At 40.9% G+C, this 19,747-nt stretch overlaps 1 protein-coding gene across 1 annotated transcript; it reads left to right on the forward strand.

Annotated features, from left to right (window-relative positions):
- Positions 1-6,983: 6,983 nt before the first annotated feature.
- On the forward strand, positions 6,984-8,324 carry LOC142859495 (la-related protein 1B-like). The gene has a single exon (XM_075989663.1). The coding sequence runs from the start codon at positions 7,293-7,295 to the stop codon at positions 8,199-8,201; it is 909 nt and encodes a 302-aa protein (XP_075845778.1). The 5' UTR covers positions 6,984-7,292; the 3' UTR covers positions 8,202-8,324.
- Positions 8,325-19,747: the final 11,423 nt, after the last annotated feature.

Here is a 19,747-nt window from a genome sequence, read left to right on the forward strand (position 1 = left end):
ATGAGTAAAGCAAGTAAAGCTGTGATGTTCACAGCTCAAGTTCAAAGACAGCAGCTGAGATAGGCTGGACCACAGCCTGTTTAAGAAGCTGTGGGAACTCTCCATGCAGTATAGCTCAAGCTCCCATGCTCCAGCTAGGGGAAGCATTTTTTATGTCATGGATTGTTTGAGAGACATGAACTATTAAGTTTCTCTTGACTTTGTTTTGGTATGAATAAAATTGCCCTTTTATTTTTATTTTTTTTAATTTATTTATTTATTAAGGATTTCTGCCTCCTCCCCTCAACCGCCTCCCATTTCCCTCCCCCTCCCCCGATCAAGTCACCCTCCCTCATCTGCTCGAAGAGCAATCAGGGTTCCCTGACCTGTGGGAAGCCCAAGGACCGCCCACCTCTATCCAGGTCTCATAAGGTGAGCATCCAAACTGCCTAGGCTCCCCCAAAGCCAGTACGTTCAGTAGGATCAAAAACCCACTGCGATTGTTCTTGAGTTCCCATTCTTCCTCATTGTCCGCTATGTTCAGCTAGTCCAAATTTATCCCATGCTTTTTCAGACCCAGACCAGCTGGCCTTGGTGAGTTCCCGATAGAACATCCCCATTGTCTCAGTGTGTGGGTGCACCCCTTGCAGTCCTGAGTTCCTTGCTCGTGCTCCGTCTCCTTCTGCTCCTGATTTGGACCATGAGATTTCTGTCCGGTACTCCAATGTGGGTCTCTGTCTCTGTCTCCTTTCATCGCCTGATGAAGGTTAATATTCAGGAGGATGCCTATGTGTTTGTCTTTGGATTCAGCTTCTTATTTAGCTTCTCTAGGATAGCGAATTATAAGCTCAATGTCCTTTATTTATGGCTAGAAACCAAATATGAGTGAGTACATCCCATGTTTCTCTTTTTGGGTCTGGCTTTCCTCACTCAGGATAGTGTTTTCTATTTCCATCCATTTGTATGCAAAATTCAAGAAGTCCTTGTTTTTTACTGCTGAGTAATACTCTAATATGTATATATTCCATACTTTCTTCATCCATTCTTCCGTTGAAGGGCATCTAGGTTGTTTCCAGGTTCTGGCTATTACAAACAATGCTGCTATGAACATAGTTGAGCATATACTTTTGTTGTATGATAGGGCCTCTCTTGGGTATATTCCCAAGAGTGGTATTGCTGGATCCAGGGGTAGGTTGATCCCGAATTTCCTGAGAAACCGAAACACTGCTTTCCAGAGTGGTTGCACAAGTTTGCATTCCCACCACCAATGGGTGAGTGTACCCCTTTCTCCACAACTTCTCCAGCAAAGGCTATCATTGACTTTTTTTTTTATTTTAGCCATTCTGACAGGTGTAAGATAGTATCTTAAAGTTGTCTTGATTTGCATTTCCCTGATTGCTAAAAAAGTTGAGCATGACCTTAAGTGTCTTTTGGCCATTTGAACTTCTTCTGTTGAGAATTCTCTGTTCAGCTCAGTGCCTCATTTTATAATTGGATTGATTAGCCTTTTACGGTCTAGTTCCTTGATTTCTTTATATATTTTGGAGATCAGACCTTTGTCAGTTGCGGGGTTGGTGAAAATCTTCTCCCAGTAAGTGGGTTGCCTTTTTGTCTTAGTGACAGTGTCCTTTGCTTTACAGAAGCTTCTCAGTCTCAGGAGGTCCAATTTATTCAATGATGCCCTTAGTGTCTGTGCTGCTGGGGTTATACGTAGGAAGTGGTCTCCTGTGCCCATGTGCTGTAGAGTACTTCCCACTTTCTCTTCTATCAGGTTCAGTGTGTTCGGACTGATATTGAGGTCTTTAATCCATTTGGACTTGAGTTTTGTGCATGGTGATAGATATGGATCTATTTTCATTCTTCTACAGATTGACATCCAGTTTTGCCAGCACCATTTGTTGAAGATGCTCTCTTTTTTCCATTGTATATTTTTAGCTCCTTTATCGAAAATCAGGTGTTCATAGGTTTGTGGGTTAAAGTCAGGGTCTTCTATTCGATTCCATTGGTTGACTTCTCTGTTTTTATGCCAATACCAAGCTGTTTTCAATACTGTAGCTCTGTAATAGAGTTTGAAGTCAGGGATGGTAATGCCTCCAGACAATCCTTTGTTGTATAAGATTGTTTTGGCTATCCTGGGTTTTTTGTTTTTCCATATAAAGTTGATTATTGTCTTCTCCAGATCTGTGAAGAATTTTGATGGGATTTTGATGGGGATTGCATTGAATCTATAAATTGCTTTTGGTAGAATTGCGATTTTTTTCTAGGTTGATCCTCCCAATCCAAGAGCAAGGGAGGTCCTTCCATTTTCTGGTGTCTTCTTCAATTTCTCTCTCCAAAGACTTATAGTTCTTGTCAAATAGATCTTTCACTTCCTTGGTCAGGGTTACCCCAAGATATTTTATGCTATTTGTGGCTATTGTGAAAGGTGATGTTTCTCTGATTTCCCTCTCTGCTTCCTTATCCTTAGTGTATAGGAAGGCAACTGATTTTTTGGAGTTGATCTTGTATCCTCCCACATTACTAAAGGTGTTTATCAGCTGTAGGAGTTCTTTGTTAGAATTTTTGGGGTTACTTATGTATACTATCATATCATCTGCAAATAACGAAAGCTTAACTTCTTCCTTTCCAATACGAATCCCCTTGATCTCCTTATGTTGTCTTATTGCCATTGCTAGAACTTCAAGCACTATACTGAAGAGGTATGGAGAGAGTCGACATCCTTGTCGTGTTCCTGATTTTAGTGGGATGGCTTTGAGTTTTTCTCCGTTTAATTTAATGTTAGCTGTTGGCTTGCTGTAAATAGCTCTTATTATATTTAGGTAGGGTCCTTGTATCCCTATTCTCTCCAAGACCTTTATCATAAAGGGGTGTTGAATTTGTTGAATGCTTTTTCAGCATCTAATGAAATGATCATATGGTTTTTTTCTTTCAGTTTATTTATATGGTGGATTTCATTGATAGATTTGCGTATGTTGAACCAGCCCTGCATCTCTGGGATGAAGCCTACTTGATCATAATAGATAATTTTTCTAATGTGTTCTTGGATTCGGTTTGCCAGTATTTTGTTGAGGATTTTTGCGTCGATGTTCATGAGTGAGATTGGCCTGTAATTCTCTTTCCTGGTTGAGTCTTTGTGTGGTTTTGGTATCAGAGTACTGTAGCTTCATAAAAGGAATTTGGTAATGACCCTTCTGTTTCTATATTGTGGAATATATTAAGGAGTATAGGTATTAGCTCTTCTTGGAAGTTCTGGTAGAAGTCCGCATTGAAACCATCTGGTCCTGGGCTTTTTTTGGTAGGGTAGGTTTTTGATAACAGCTTCTAATTCTTCGCGACCAACAGGTCTGTTTAGATTGTTCACCTGGTCCTGGTTTAACTTTGGTATATGGTATTTATCTTAAAAAGTGTCCATTTCTTTTACATTTTCCAGTTTTGTGTTATACAGGCTTTTGTAGTAAGATCTAATGATTCTCTGAATTTCCTCTGTGTCTGTGGTTATGTCCCCCTTTTCATTTCTGATCTTACTTATTTGCGTGTTCTCTCTCTGTCGTTTAATTAGTTTGGATAGGGGTTTGTCGATCTTGTTGATTTTCTCCAAGAACCAGCTTTTTGTTTCATTGATTCTTTGGATTGTTTTCTGTGTTTCTATTTTGTTGATTTCAGCCCTCAGTTTTATTATTTCCAGTCTTCTACTTCTCCTGGGCGCGTCTGCTTCTTTTTTTTCTAGAGCTTTCAGGTGTGTTGTTAAGTCCCCAATGTATGCATTCTCCGTTTTCTTTAAGTGGGCACTTAGTGCTATGAACTTTCCTCTTAGCACTGATTTCATTGTGTCCCATAGGTTTGAGTATGTTGTCTCTTTATTTTCATTAAATTCAAGGAAGACTTTAATTTCTTTCTTAATTTCTTCCTTGACCCAGGTGTGGTTCAGTAGTTGACTGTTCAGTTTCCATGAGTTTTTCGGCTTTCTGTGGGTAGCATTGTTGTTGCCTTCTAACTTTAATCCGTGGTGATCAGATAGGACACAGGTGGACACTGATATTTTTTTGTGTCTGTGGAGGTTTCCTTTGTTTCCAAGTATGTGGTCAAATTTTGAGAAGGTTCCATGGCTGCAGAGAAGAAGGTATATTCTTTCCTATTTGGGTGGAATGTTCTATAGATGTCTGTTAAGTCCATTTGCTTCATTACCTCCAATAATTCTCTTAATTCTCTATTAGGTTTCTGTCTGATTGACCTGTCCCTTGGAGAGAGAGGTGTGTTGAAGTCTCCTACTACTAGTGTGTGTGGTTTGATGTCTGCCTTGAGTTCTAGTAATATTTCTTTTACATAAGTAGGTGCTTTTATATTGGGGGCATAGATATTAAGGATTGAGACGTCATCTTGATGAATTGTTCCTGTTATGAGTATAAAGTGACCATCTCGGTCTCTTCTGATTGATTTTAGTTTGAAGTCAGTTTTGTTAGAAATTAGTATGGCCACACCTGCTTTTTTCTTAGGACCATTTGCTTGAAACACCTTTTCCCAACCCTTTACTCTGAGTAGGTGCCTGTCTTCGTGGTTGAGATGTGTTTCTTGCAAACAGCAGAATGTTGGATCCTGTTTTCGTATCCAGTCTTTTAGTCTGTGCCTTTTTATAGGTGAATTGAGCCCATTAATATTAAGTGATATTAATGACCAGTGGTTGTTTACTCCGGTTATTCTTATTGCTTTTGGTAGTAGAGATTGTGTGTCACCCTTCTTTGAGATGTGCTGGTGAAGGGTCGCTAGATGCCTGAGTTATTGTAGGCAGTGTTGGCAGTGTTGGATTCCTTGGGTTGCGATTTTCCTTCTATTACTTTCTGTAGGGCTGGATTTGTGGCTACGTATTGTTTAAATTTGTTCTTATGCTGGAATGTCTTGTTTTCTCCATTGATTATGAACGATAACTTGGCTGGGTATAGTAGTTTGGGTTTGCATCCATGGTCTCTTAGCTTCTGCAGTTCATCTATCCAGGACCTTCTGGCTTTCATAGTTTCCATAGAGAAGTCAGGTGTAAGTCTGATCGGTTTACCTTTATAAGTTACTTGCCCTTTTTCCTTTGCAGCTCTTAATATTCTTTCTTTAACCTGTATATTTTGTGTTTTGATTATTATATGGCAAGGAGATGTTTTTCTTTGATCCAGTCTGTTTGGTGTTCTGTATGCTTCTTGAATATTTAAATGAATATCTTTCTTTATGTTGGGAAAGTTTTCTTCCATAATTTTGTTGAAAATATTTTCTGGGTCTTTGAGCTGTGACTCTTCTCCTTCTTCTATTCCTATTATTCTTAGGTTTGGTCTTTTTATTGTGTCCCATATTTCCTGAATATTTTGTGTTATGAATGTGTTGGTTTTGCTGTTTTCTTTGATCTGTTCGTTTATTTTCTCTATGGTGTCTTCAGCATCTGAGATTCTTTCTTCTATCTCTTGTATTCTATTGATTATGCTTGTTTCTGTAGACTCTGCTCGTTGACCTAGATTTTCCATATCCAGATGGTCCTCAGTTTGTATTTTCTTCCTTGCCTTCATTTCAGTTTTCAGTTCTTGAACTGTTTCCATTACCTGTTTGATTGTTTTTTCTTGGTTTCCCAGGGTATCATGTACGTATTTTCTCATTTCTTCAAACTTTTTGTTATACTTCTCATCCATTTCTATAAGGGCATTTTTTACATGTTGTTTAAGGGACACTATTGCCTTCATAAAGTCAATTTTTTTCACTTCTTCTGTATTAGGTTGTTCAAATACTTCTGTTGTAAGATCATTGGGTTCTGGTGTTTTCATGTTGTTTTTCAAATTATTGGGTGAATTCTTGCCTTGGTGCCTGCCCATCTCCTCCTATTGATCCTATCTAATGGGTCTTTTAAAAACTGGATCAGGTTTCCCTGCTGGCCAAGGGCTCCGCTTATGAAATGCCCTCGCTCTGTTTCCTGGTTCCTGCCGCAGGCCAAGAACCCTCTCACCCCTCCTAAGGGTCTTCAGGACAGGACCAGGCTCCCCGTTTGCCAGTGACCTGGCTAACCAGAGGCCTACCTCTTTGGTTTAATTGTAGTAGGGCGATCTGCTCTCCTTATTGCACGCCTGTCCCTGCCGCTTGTGTCTGCCTCTGTGCTGGTTCCCGCCGCTTGCGTCTGCTGCTGCGCTGGTCCCCCAAAGCCTCTTCCTGAATGCAGCCTTTCTGCCTCCGCCGCGTCCAGACTCCACGGCCTCTCCTCCTCCGTGCCTCAAAATTGCCCTTTTAAAAAGCTCTTTTAGGTCTATATAGATCCACACCAGATGGTGGGTGCCATGTATAAACAAAGGTAGAGCTTTTGTGTCCCGACTGAATGGTCCCATATAATCATATAGAAACTTACATTAACTACAAACTGTTTTGTCTATAGTTCAGTGGTGTGTGAGGTCCTTCTGTCTATGTGTTGCTTTTATTGGTTAATGAATAAAGAACTGGCTTGGCCTATAGCATGGGAGGAGGAAGGCAGAGTCAGAAAGAAGCCATGGAGCCTCCAGAGACAAACAAGCTGAAACTTTGCTAATAGGCCACGACCTTGTGGTGATACACAGATTAATAGAAATGGGTTAAATTAATATGTAAGTGTTAGCCAATAAGAAGCTAGAGCTAGGGCTCGCCTTAGAGAGCCCTCAGGCTGGCTGGAGCCCCGCGTTTAGCCGTGCACTGAGACAAGGCGATTAGCGCTCCGCTCGGCGGAAGGGGTGGAGCGGCACGCCAAGAGCTGCACGCCTCGGCGGGCGGGTTCCACGTCCCTGGACCGAAGCGGGTCGGTGCCCCCGTGTGGAGAGAGGGGCGGCCGGGTTCCCTGGACCCGGGCGGCCCCCGGCGAGCCGGCGGGCGGAGCAGCCGGCGCCCAGCGAGCGGGAGGGCGAGGAGGCGAGGGAGGAGCGGGCCGCGGCCGCCACCAGCGCTGGGGCGCGTAGAGAGCCGTCGCCGGCGCTCGTGCTGGGACACAGCGTGCAGCGCTGGCGCTGTACCTGGCACACAAGGCGCGCGCGTCCGGGGGTCCCTTCTGCGGGGAGGCTCCACCGCCGCCGCCTACGCCACCAGCCCCGCGGGACCCTCCCGAGGACGCCCGAGGGGACCCTGCGGCCGCCGGCCCCGAGGACAAGCCGCCGCCGCCAAAGGGGAACCCGGGGACCAAGAAGCTGCCGCAGCACCTGTCCCCCGTGGGCACCGGCGCGCCGCCGCCCGCTCAGGACGCCCCGGAGGCCGAGCTCAGTTCCCCCAAAATTATAAAAGCGGGAAAACTCAAGACAAAGAAATCCAACAAGGCTAGTGACTTCAGTGATATGGCAAATTGGCCAACACCAGGTGAATTAGCGAATACGGGGTCTCAAAGTGTTATCAGCCAAGGAAATAAGAAACCACAAATTAGAAAAGAAAAAGAAGAGAAGATTGAAAAAAGAAGCAGCTGTGAGAGCAAAGAGAACCAGGAAGCAAAACTAGATGGTCCTATTGAGAATGTCAACGAAGATGATGCTCAGTCAAGCAGCCAGCGGAAGAGAGCTAATAAGCACAAATGGGTACCACTACACTTAGATGATGTGAGACCAGACAGCCAGGAAAGACCTGGGTCCCGGAACAGCTCAAGATGTCAACCTGAAGCAAATAAGCCAGCTCACAGTAATAGGAAAAATGATCCACGAAGTTGGAGACGGGATAGAGAAAAGAGAGATGATCAAGATGAAGTATCGAGTGTGAGAAGTGAGGGTGGCGCCATCCGAGGTTCTGCAAGAGGTCGTGGAAGAAGCCGGGGCCGCGGAGGAGGCCGGGGTCGAGGAAACCCTAGATTGAACTTTGATTATTCCTGTGGTTATCGAGAGCCAGGGGAAAGAACTGATCAGACATTTCCCACAGAGCTTAACACCAGCATGATGTATTACTACGAGGATGGCACAGGTGTGCAGGTATATCCTGTGAAAGAGACACTGCTTAAAGAGTACATTAAACGCCAGATTGAGTATTATTTCAGCACAGAGAACTTGGAGCGGGACTTCTTTCTTCGCAGAAAGATGGATGAGCAGGGATTCCTGCCTATTTCCCTGATTGCTGGTTTTCACCGTGTGCGAGCTCTCACCACAAACCTTAATCTCGTCTTGGAGGCACTGAAGGATAGCACAGAAGTAGAAATTGTGGATGAGAAAATGAGGAAAAAGATAGAACCAGAAAAATGTCCAATCCCAGGCCCTCCTCCATGAAATGTGCCACAAACAGACTTTTCTCAGTTGATTGATTGTCCGGAGTTCATACCAGGGCAGGCCTTTGGCTCCCATACAGTCAGGGTGATGATCTACTGATGCTCTTGGATGTCATATGATCGGAATGTATGTATATGAGTAGGTGACTCCCTGAAATACCATGTAAATATGAGAGCAAATCGTGCTGCAGAAGTGAGAGTGACCATACTGCCTTCTGTGCAAGAATGTCCACGTCCATCCCCTTGTGGAGAAGGTTGGGCCAGCCTGCAGTGGAGATAACCACCTTTACGATAATGATGACAGACCAGAGGACTGCTGTCGTTCCTGTAGGAGCTTCTCCTTTCTATGTCATTAGCTTAGGCTGCACGGGCTACTTCGTTCATGGTGGGAAAGTTCATTGTTATCATTGGGGAAATACTGCAAATTCTATCTTTTGTTTCCAGGCATTTATTACTTGCCCAGATCAATAAAGCAGAAAAAGAGAGGATTGAGTAGCATTTCCAAAATTGTTAGATCCTTTGCTATTTGACTTGCTCTTTAATATAGTATACTTTGCATAACTCACATGTTGTCATATTTCACATGTACTATAGTATGTATTAATGTGAATACTTAAGGGGTAAAAAATTTAAGTTAAATAAATGAGGGCATTTTATGCTTTAAGATTGTTAAAAAAAAAAAAAAAGAAGAAGCTAGAGCTAATGGTCCAAGCAGTGATTTAACTAATACAGTTTCTATGTGATTATTTAGGGTCTAAGCTAGCTGGATGGCTGGGAAAAACAAACACCCTCCTCCTACAGTTTAAGCTTATTACTAACTAGCTCTTGCACTTAAATTAACCCATTTCTATTAATCTATGTATTGCCCCATAGCATTGGCTTTTACCAGACTGCTGGCCTGTTGTTTCATGGGCAACTGTTCATTTCTCTCTCTGTCTCTCTCTGTCTCTGTCTCTCTGTCTCTCTCTCTCTCTCTCTCTGTCTCTCTCTCTCTCTCTCTCTCTCTCTCTCTCTCTCTGTTTCATCCCTCCTCATCTGAGTCCTCAGTTTGATTGTTCTGCCTAACCCTATACTGCCTGGCTATTGCTCAAACGGCTTTTATTATTAACCAATGGAAACAATACATATTTAAAGTGTACAGAAGCAGCCCATAGCACACATGGACCTTTGGGTGTATTTATCCAAACAGCTCCTCAATATGTAACCAATTTCCAATTCTATTGTCAAGTCATTCCCTATATGGACATCTCATCCTCCTTGGATCCTGAAACCCACACAAGTACATCCCTGCATGCTTCAGTCTCTGAAACCCTAAGACCAGCTAGCTTCTTTTCATTCTATCATAGATGTTCTTCTCACGCTTATTGGCCATCAGAATTCTAGCCTACATTTTTATCCAAGTTCCTGGGCTCTGCAGGCACACTGGGTTTATACCTTAACAAGAATACCAACTAAATAGATCAAAGCACTCATAGACACTCTCCTCCCCTACTTCGCCTCTGACATCCCCAAAAGACTACTCTCCTATGTAGGTATATTCCTTGCTCTGTTGAAACCTTTTTTATAAAATGTTTGTGACCCAGTTCACATAAATAGACATCTCTTCCATGATTGATTGGTCCACAAACTAAGCTTTTGCTACCACTGGTGTGGGCCTTGCTTCCTCCTATCTTGGGGCGTCAGAAGTAGCCCGAGTTAGGTGTCTATAACCCAACAACTTTGCCACCAATCATGTCCTTGGTGAACAAGAAACTGTATGCTCAACCCATGTATAAGCCTAACTTGGTGAGCCTTTATAGAAAGTTTTTCAGTCAGGCAGTCCATCTTGTGAGGGGAAAACTGGGAGAAAGAAGAAAAGAGATAGAAATGCTGAGGATTTGGCTTTCTTGGGCTCTGTCTTAGTTAGGGTTTCTATTGCTGTGAAGAGACACTATGACCACAGCAACTCTTATAAAGGAAACCATTTAACTGGGGTGGCTTACAGTTCAGAAATTTAGTCTTTACCATCATAGTGGAATGTGGCGGTGTGCAGGCAGGCATGGTACTGGAGCTGAAAGCCCTACATCTTCACCTGGAGGCAACAGGAAGTATTCTGAACTAGGAATAGCTTGAGTATAGGATACCTCAAAGCTCACCCCATAGTGGCACACTTACTACTTTCAACAAGGTCACACTCCTAATGGTGTCACTCCTTATGATCTTACGGGGGTGATTACATTCAAAGTACCATAGGCACCTTTATTTTTCCTTATCATAAGACTTTCCTGGTTAGCTGGGTGTTCTCACAGTAGATCTGAAACATCACTGCACAGGTGGAAAGTGTTGGTCTTTGTTTCTAAGAAATGGCATATTTTTGCCTATTCAAGGACTATTTCTATGCAAAGTAATATATTTTATATAATATATAAGAATATACCTACTACTATTAGGTATGTAGTTTAACATAATTAGATGTATGTTTTATTCCAAATTAATTTTACATTAAAACAATTATTGTTGTTATATATTGATATAATCTAAATTAACTTCATAACCTTTTAAAATAAGGGACTTGTAGACTGGTGTGTCTATTCCTGGGAGGAAACATTTGTGCATAAAATAGGCTTTTGCTATCATAACTTTTTCTCTAAACTACTTTATTCTTGAATTTATACATTTTATGTACTCCATTTTACTTTAGAGACACATTAGTTTTTAAAGGTGTGTGTGCATGTGTGCATGAGTGTGCACAATGGTCAAAACCATTGTGTAATGACAATAAGGGGTTTTGTTCATCTTTTCTGATTGGCCTTTCCCCCAGTTTCACAGAGTTCCCATCTTTAATAAGAATATGAATGAGACATAATCAGATCACATGGGAATTTTTCATTACAATATGCATTTTTCTCATTATAAAAATGAATGACACTGTGCAGGCTCCATCACTTAGCTGGTTAAATTGCCTGTCGTGTAAAAATGAATGACACACATTTACTGACTTTTGTTTTATGCTGTACTAGGAATTGCACCTAGGGCCTTGTGTGCAATAGGCAAACCTGTGTGTTACATCTCCCTCCCCTCTTTTTGATTTTGACACATGTATCACTATGTTATCAGGTGTTTAGCTATAGTTATGAGAAAAGTAATTAATACATTCAGCCAGCATGCGAATCTATCCACATTTTGATTCTGCAGTTTCTTTCCCAAAACACTGTCCTCTTCTGCTTCAACTCATGTCATCATTTACAGCAATTTAATAGTGCTTATTAAAGTCTTTGTATTGTAGGCTTGTCATCTTGATCTCAGAAATAACAGATCAGAACTTAGAGACACTGGGTGGATTTCCTAAGGGGTCAGAAGTATGCTACTCTGACCAAGCACGTTCCCTGACAGAGCACCAAGATCTAAAAAGGCTAGCTTGCATAACGAAAGATAATTCTGTAATTACTAAGGGTTTTAATGTTTCTCCTTTAATTGGATTTTGTGGTAGAAATGAATTATCTGACATCCTGGAACATCTTCTGTGCTAATGTTAATGGCTTTAGTGACATAATTCTACCTTAAATTTTGTGCACAACAAAAGACATGGAGGGCAAATGCGTATTTTGTTGACTGACAATCATAGAAAAGAGAGTTCATTGAAACAGAAATCTTAAGCAGTCTCATATTTAGAGGTAAAAAATAATTTGGTTTCTGTCACTAGACTTTCTGGTGAACTCACAGAGAGCCAGCATTCTCTGCCATTTGTTTTACAAGCCTATATTTATGTCATTTCTCCTCTGGAGATGAGAAAAAAAATAGGAAATACCCCAAACTCACGTAATCATTTCTCCTTCCAGAGCCTAAAACTGGAGCTGGCAGATGTATGACTAAACAATAGTGTTGCAGGAGGTCCTCCCGCTCCTCCAACCTATAGCTGCTGAGATACCAGCCCATTGGGGTGTGGTCTCTCTCCCTTTAAAAAAAGCGGCCACTTCCCTCTTCTCTCTCTCTTCACTTCCTGCTCCGCAGGCAACCTGACTCACATCCTGGTTGTGTAGAGGGCTGTTGCCTGGGACAGTGATCTGTAAGTTTTTTCCCCTTTAAATAAATACCACCCTATTGGTCATAATCCCAAACTGGTGTGGCATTGTTTGTGACTTAAGCCTTCATTTTGGCGCCCAACGTTTGGTTTTAGAACCTCTCCTTTCCCGGCTCGGCTGCCGGCCACGAGTTCGGCTTGGCTGCCGGCCGCGAGTTTGGCTTGCCGGCCGCGAGTTTGGCTTGGCGGCCGCGAGTTCGGCTTGTCGGGAGCCCTCCCTTCCTCAGCCTCCGCCTGTGCCTTGCAGCGGCGGCTTTGGCCTCCCCACGTGGATTTAAACTCCACAGGCCCGCGTAGTCTCTGCCCGCGTGGTTTGCTCTTTTCTGAGTCGTTTTTAAATCTCCCTTGCAAGCACGGCTCTTAAGTGGCGCGAACCAGAGCATGCGGTTGCTGAAAGCTGCAACCCCTCAGGGTGACTCTGTCACGTGGAGGCATAAGCGGCTTCCAGGTTGCTCTTCTCTACCCCTGGATTCTGGGTTTCTGGTTCCGTCTCTGGAATTGATTTAATCACATTTAGTTTGTTGAGAAACTCACATTTTCCAGTGTTTAACATCTACTAAGGCACTGAAACAGGACCCTGTTTTCATGGCGACTTGGCAACAGCGCCACCTGCTGGATAATAGGTAATATGGCAGTTTTCGTTTCTAATGCAAATTTTACTGCTTTGTTTTCACTAATACAATGGATTAGTAAATTTATATTTACTAATACAATGGATTACATCATACAAGGTTTATATGATTATGGGGATACCTTAATTTGCTTGTTACTAGGTTTCAGTTTTTTTTTCCATATTCTATCATTAAGGAAGAATATGGCACTCCTAAGAACGATTGAATCTTTACGAACTAATAATGAACAACTAATTGACAGGATTAAAATTATTGAAAATCAGAGGTTATCTGAACAAGTGGATACTATGACAGACAAAATTGACTCCATATCCAAGGTTATTAGTAAGTTACCTGAAAGGGTTCAGGCTGTTGAATTTGACATTCAGACTTTATCACAAAGTTTTGATAAGGTAACAGACAGAATGTACCTCCAAGATGGGAATCTACATGATATACAAGAAAAGTTTAAGGAGGACATGTTATCTTTGAAGGAAAAAAATTAAAGCTTTGGAATCACAGGTGCAGAATGGGGACCAAAAAATTGATATCTCAGTGAAATCACTGGAAATATATACAGGTCAGGAGATTCAGGATTTAAGAGAGACAATGATAAAAAGATTTGAAAAGATTGGAGAAATTATTGCAGCTGGTGAACAGAGTAAGGAGGCACAAGGACAGGATACAATACCTTCACCAGCTATTAGAACTGGCTTACCCAGGGTTCTAGTGACATACCCTATACTTAATTCTGACAAAGCGTCAACTTCTAAAGGCTCAAAGGGAGTCAGAGAAGCTAGATGGACGCCAATAGCAATGAATGATCTGAAAGAAATTAAGCAAGCTGTTGTTAATTTTGGCTTGCACAATGCATATGTAAAGGAAATGATAAGGACTTGAGCTTCTAATGCTAGAGCTACCCCCCATGATTTCCATCAGTTAGTGTCTGCAGTTTTAGATAATGGACCTTCCTTGATGTTTGGAATTTATTTCAGAGAAGAATCCAAACATATGGAACAGCAAGGAAGAGCAAAAGGTATTGAGGTTTCCCAAGATCAAATTCTTGGTGCAGGAGAATATGCTGATCCACAGGTCCAAGCTCTTTATGACGATGAAGTACTGTGTCTATGTCACCAAGCAGCTTTAAATGCTTGGAATAGGATACAAGATCCAGCAAAAAGGGTTGAATCATATACCAGAATTAGGCAGGGACAGAGAGAACCCTTTATTGACTTTTTGCAAAGATTAATTAAGGCTCTGGACATAGGGGTAACAGACCCAGAAGCTAGATGAATACTTCTTGAATCTCTAGCTTTTGAGAATGCAAACATAGAATACAAAAAGATAATTGGGCCTTTAAAGTCTAGATCAGCACCTATGGATGAATGGATTCAGCATACGATGAATGTTGAGACGTTTAGCTATAATGATGAATCTTGGGTAGGAAAAGCGATTTCCAAAGCAATGAGGAGACATCAAACTGCCAGGTGTTTTAATTGTGGTAAATTAGGACATCTGAAAAGGGATTGCAGGCAAAGAATTTCTAGGAATAATATCTCTTCTGGGAATGACAAAAATAGGAGACCTTGGCCTTCAGGTATATGTAGGAGATGCGGTAAAGGCTGGCATTGATCCAACGAATGCAGGTCAACAACAGACAGACAGGGCAATCCGATATCATCGGGAAACTCCTTGGGGGGCCTCTCGCAGGCCCCCAAGCCAACAGTGGACCAGTCATTCCCAGTCACAGTGGAGAACGTGCCTCACCAAGAAAATTAAAAGCTCCAATTTCTGCTGTAAAAAGTAATACTGGTCTAAATGATGAATTACATGTGGAGGATGAGTCAAAAAACCCAGTAGGACAGAGTAAACATATATTTTGGCAGACTTCTATTAAAGATCAAAGACCAAAGCTAAGAGTCTGTATAAATGGCACTTTTATTGAAGGCTTATTAGACACAGGTGCGGATGTAAGTATCATTACCCCAGAATCTTGGCATCCGAATTGGCCTCTTCAAGAGGTAGATGTTCAGTTCCTGGGAATTGGAACCCTATCTCGTGTAAAACAAAGCACAAGATGGGTTGAATGTATAGGGCCTGAAGGGCAAATAGGAAGACTAAGGCCATATATAGCCAATATTGCCATAAATTTATGGGGCTGTGACCTGATACAGCAATGGAATACCCAGATTAACATTCCTGTAGTTCCAGGAACTCATAATTCTGGGAAAGATATGATGAGGTATTATGGAAAAAGGTCACCAGCCATTCAGGCTGTACAAGAACATACAGCAAATACCAAACCTTTAGAGATACCAACAGCCCTACCTTTAAAATGGTTAACTGAGAAGCCAATATGGATCAAACAGTGGCCTCTAGCTGAAGATTAATTACAGGCATTGGAACTGCTCACCATATTGAAGAATCAACCAGCCCTTGGAATTCTCCTGTGTTTGTTGTAAAAAAGAAATCTGGTAAATGGAGAATGGTGACAGATCTAAAAGCTGTCAACAAAGTAATTCAACCTATGGGCACACTACAATCTGGAATTCCTTTGCCTTCTCTGTTACCAAAAGGATGGCCTCTTATAGTTATTGATTTGAAAGATTGTTTTTTTCACTATACCATTACAAGAAAAGGATAGAGAAAAATTTGCCTTCACAGTGAGTACTTATAATAATTCTCAGCCTAATAGGAGATATCAATGGACTATCCTCCCACAGGGTATGCTAAATAGTCCTACATTGTGCCAATATTTTGTAAGCAAGCCATTGGAAATAATTCGTAAACAATTCCCCAAGTCCATAATTTATCATTACATGGATGACATCTTGCTATCTGATTCAAATAAAGATACTTTAGAAAGGATGTTTGAAGAAGTAAAGAAAGTCTTGCCTAAGCGATGAAAGGAGACAGAGACAGAGACCCACATTGGAGCACAGGACTGAAATCTCAAGGTCCAAATCAGGAGCAGAAGGAGAGAGAGCACGAGCATGGAACTCAGGACCGCGAGGGGTGCACCCACACACTGAAACAATGGGGATGTTCTATTGGGAACTCACCAAGGCCAGCTGGCCTGGGTCTGGAAAAGCCTGGGATAAAACCGGACTCTCTGAACATAGCGGACAATGAGGACTACTGAGAACTCAAGAACAATGGCAATGGGTTTCTGATCCTACTGCACGCACTGGCTTTGTGGGAGCCTAGGCAGGTTGGATGCTCAACTTACTAGACCTGGATGGAGGTGGGGGTTCCTTGGACTTCCCACAGGACAGGGAACCCTGATTGCTTTTCGGGCTGGGGGGAGACTTAATTGGGGGAGGGGGAGGGAAATGGGAGGCGGCGGCGGGGAAGAGACAGAAATCTTTAATAAATAAATAAATAAATAAAATAAAATAAAAAAGAAAGAAAGTCTTGCCTAGGTGGGGATTACAAATTGCCCCTGAAAAGATTCAAAGAGGAAATTCTATTAATTATCTAGGTTACAGAATAGGGTTAGAGAAAATTAAAACGCAAAAGGCACAAATTAGGAGAGACAGGTTAAAGACTCTTAATGACTTCCAAAGATTGTTAGGAGACATTTCCAGTCTACGACCAGCTGTTGGGATAACACCTGATCTAATAGTTCATTTAAACAAAACCTTAGATGGTGATAAAGATTTGAATAGTCCAAGAAAACTGACAGCTGAAGCAGAAAAGGAACTGACAATGATTGAGGAAAAATTACAGGAGGCACATGTGGATAAGGTGAACCCAAATCTTAGCTGCATCCTAGTCATATTGCCTTCCAGAATTTCTCCTACAGGGATTCTAATGCAGAGGGAAGATATTATTTTAGAGTGGATATTTATACCTAATAAACCAAGTAAAAAATTAAAAACTTATGTGGAAAAAGTCTCTGAATTAATTATAAATGGTAAGCTGAGACTTCGTCAACTAGCAGGTATAGACCCAGCAGAAATTATAGTGCCTTTTACTACTGAAGAAATAAAAAAGTTATGGGGAGACAATGAACCGTGGCAAAGAGCTTGTGCTAATTTTTTGGGAGAAATTAATAGCAACTATCCCAAAAGTGGTAGACTTAACCTCATAAAAAGAACTTCTTGGATTCTTCCTAGAATTGTACGTGATGCTCCAATAACTGGAGCCCATACATTCTATACTGATGCAAATAAATCAGGGAAAGCAGGTTACAAGTCAGATGAATTGAGTAAGGTGGAACAAAGCCCTTATAATTCTGTCCAGAAGGCAGAATTATATGCCATTCTTACGGTGCTAAGGGATTTTAAAGAACCTCTTAATATAGTTACAGATTCACAATATGCAGAAAGAGTTATCTTGCATATTGAAACCACTGAATTTATACCAGATGACACAGAGTTAACTTCATTGTTTATCCAGGTACAAGACATAATCAGGAACAGGCTTTGTCCGATGTACATAACACACATCTGGTCCCATACAGGTCTGCCTGGTCTTCTAGCCCAAGGCAACGCTGAGATTGATCAATTATTGATTGGAAGTGTGTTGCAGGCCTCAGAATTTCATAAGAAGCATCATGTCAATAGTAAAGGCCTAAATAAAGAATTTTCCATTACTTGGCAACAAGCTAAGGACATTATAAAAGAGATGTCCTACTTGTTCTTTCTATAATCAAACACCATTGCCTGCAGGGAGTAACCCAAAGGGTACTAAGAGAAATGAAATCTGGCAGATGGATGTGTTCCACTTTATGGAATTTGGTAAATTAAAATATGTACACCATACCATAGACACGTATTCAGGTTTTCAATGGGCTACTGCCCTGAGCTCAGAAAAGGCTGATTCAGTAATTACACATTTATTGGAAGTTATGGCCATCATGGGTATACCTGCACAAATAAAGACAGATAATGGTCCAGCATATGTATCTAAGAAAATGAAACGCTTTTTTGATTATTATAATATAAGACACATTACAGGTATACCAAATAATCCTACAGGTCAGGCAGTTATAGAAAGATCAAATCGTACTATAAAGGATATGCTGAACAAACAGAAAGGGACCGAAAATACCCCCAGAAATAGATTACATAATGCTTTATTAACCTTGAATTTTCTTAATGCTAATGAGAAAGGAATGACAGCAGCAGAGAGACATTGGATAATGGAAAAGTCTGCTGAACTAAATCAACCGATTTATTTCAAGGATGTGCTGACCTCTCAATGGAAGCCAGGAGATGTGTTACGTTGGGGAAGGGGTTTTGCTCTTGTTTCCACAGGAGAAGAAAAATTGTGGATACCATCAAAATTAATAAAGTTTCAATTTGAAGAGGAGAAACCTCTTGGAAAGGAGAAATGACAACTCATCCACAATGATGATATTCATACAGGTGGTAAGAAAAACATATAGAATGGGGGCAGGGTTCTGTTCTTATCTCCACAGGAAAACACTCATCTTTGAAAAATTCAAGGGACCCTGGATGTTTGGATACTGACAGATGGAAAAATACCTGCCCAATAGGAAATATCAAGAAAACTGAAAGGGTTGTGTAAGTAATATTAAACCATATTTCTAAATTTATAAAGCTGGTTTTGAAGTTGGACTCTGGCTCAGTCCCTCTCCAATTCCAAGCCTGTTATTAAGAGAAAAACCCAGAGTTTCTGTCTCATGTCAAGAGCCATGATATGGGACAAAAAGAAATATGAGTTTAGAAAACATCTTTGCTTTTATTCATATCTATCATACTTTTCATTGAATATATCTATCATGCCTTTCATTGAATATATATATATATGTCTATATATGTCTATATGATTAATGTTTAAGTTTTTCACAATGAACAATGAGTTTTTCCTGAAGTGGCATTTGAAGTTTCCAGGAAGAAGATGGGGCCCCATAACAACAACTCCACCTGGTTGATATGACGTCATGATACTGATAGCGCTACTACAAGACCTGCTTTGGGTACCAGCTGCACAAGACAGTTCCAACTTGGTTAGCTGAAATGGTGCACATCTTATACAACATTTTGGCCAGACCTGCACAAAATACTGAGACTATTTGCAATTTTAAAAGACATTGATCTTGAAATTTAACCATCATTTTACTTTCACAGGATCACCCAGAAAGAACGTCGCCCCCATGACAGCTGGAAGTAACTCTAGAGGACGACGTCCCCTCTCCCAGTAAAGTTTGCCCTTGGGTTTAGGGACATCATTTAGGGGTTGATTATAATTAATATATGATTGAGGGTTGGGGGAGGAATTTTATAAGCTCAGGGATCATTTTGAAAAAAAAAGGGGATGATGGGATAATAGATTTATAATTGTGAGTTACTGTTTTTAGACAAATATATTGGTATTGATTCTTGTATATTGATACAAAGTTAAATTATATTGACTATTGTATGCATGCATGTTTCTACCTCTGTTTAAAACATTTTTTATGTATTGACATATATTGTATTGATATATATATATTGTATATATTTACCATATTGCAGTGTACATTTCTACCTATGATTAAGATACTTATATAATGTTTGTGTATTGATATATATTTACCTACTGCAATGTATATTTGTACATTGTTTATATTTGGAGGTCATTGTCCTCATTTGTTTCACAGTCGTTTATTTTCTTAGTCTTTAAGTTAGATAGATATTGAGAATTATATAGATTAATAGTCATCTAAGTTTGTCACTTATAATTAGACTAATCAGGTTCCTTAGATATATAGAGATTATACTCAGTATAGATAGATAATCTTCAACTTCTTCAAAGAGCTGTAGAAAATGGCCTTTAATCTAACTCAGAGTTTTGTGGTAGTGAGACACAATTGCTCCTGGCAACACCGCTCTATTCCCGAGAGAATGTTGAGCACCAAAGACACTC

The sequence above is a fragment of the Microtus pennsylvanicus genome, chromosome 11 (assembly GCF_037038515.1).
Source record: "Microtus pennsylvanicus isolate mMicPen1 chromosome 11, mMicPen1.hap1, whole genome shotgun sequence".
NCBI classification, from domain to species: domain Eukaryota; kingdom Metazoa; phylum Chordata; class Mammalia; order Rodentia; family Cricetidae; genus Microtus; species Microtus pennsylvanicus.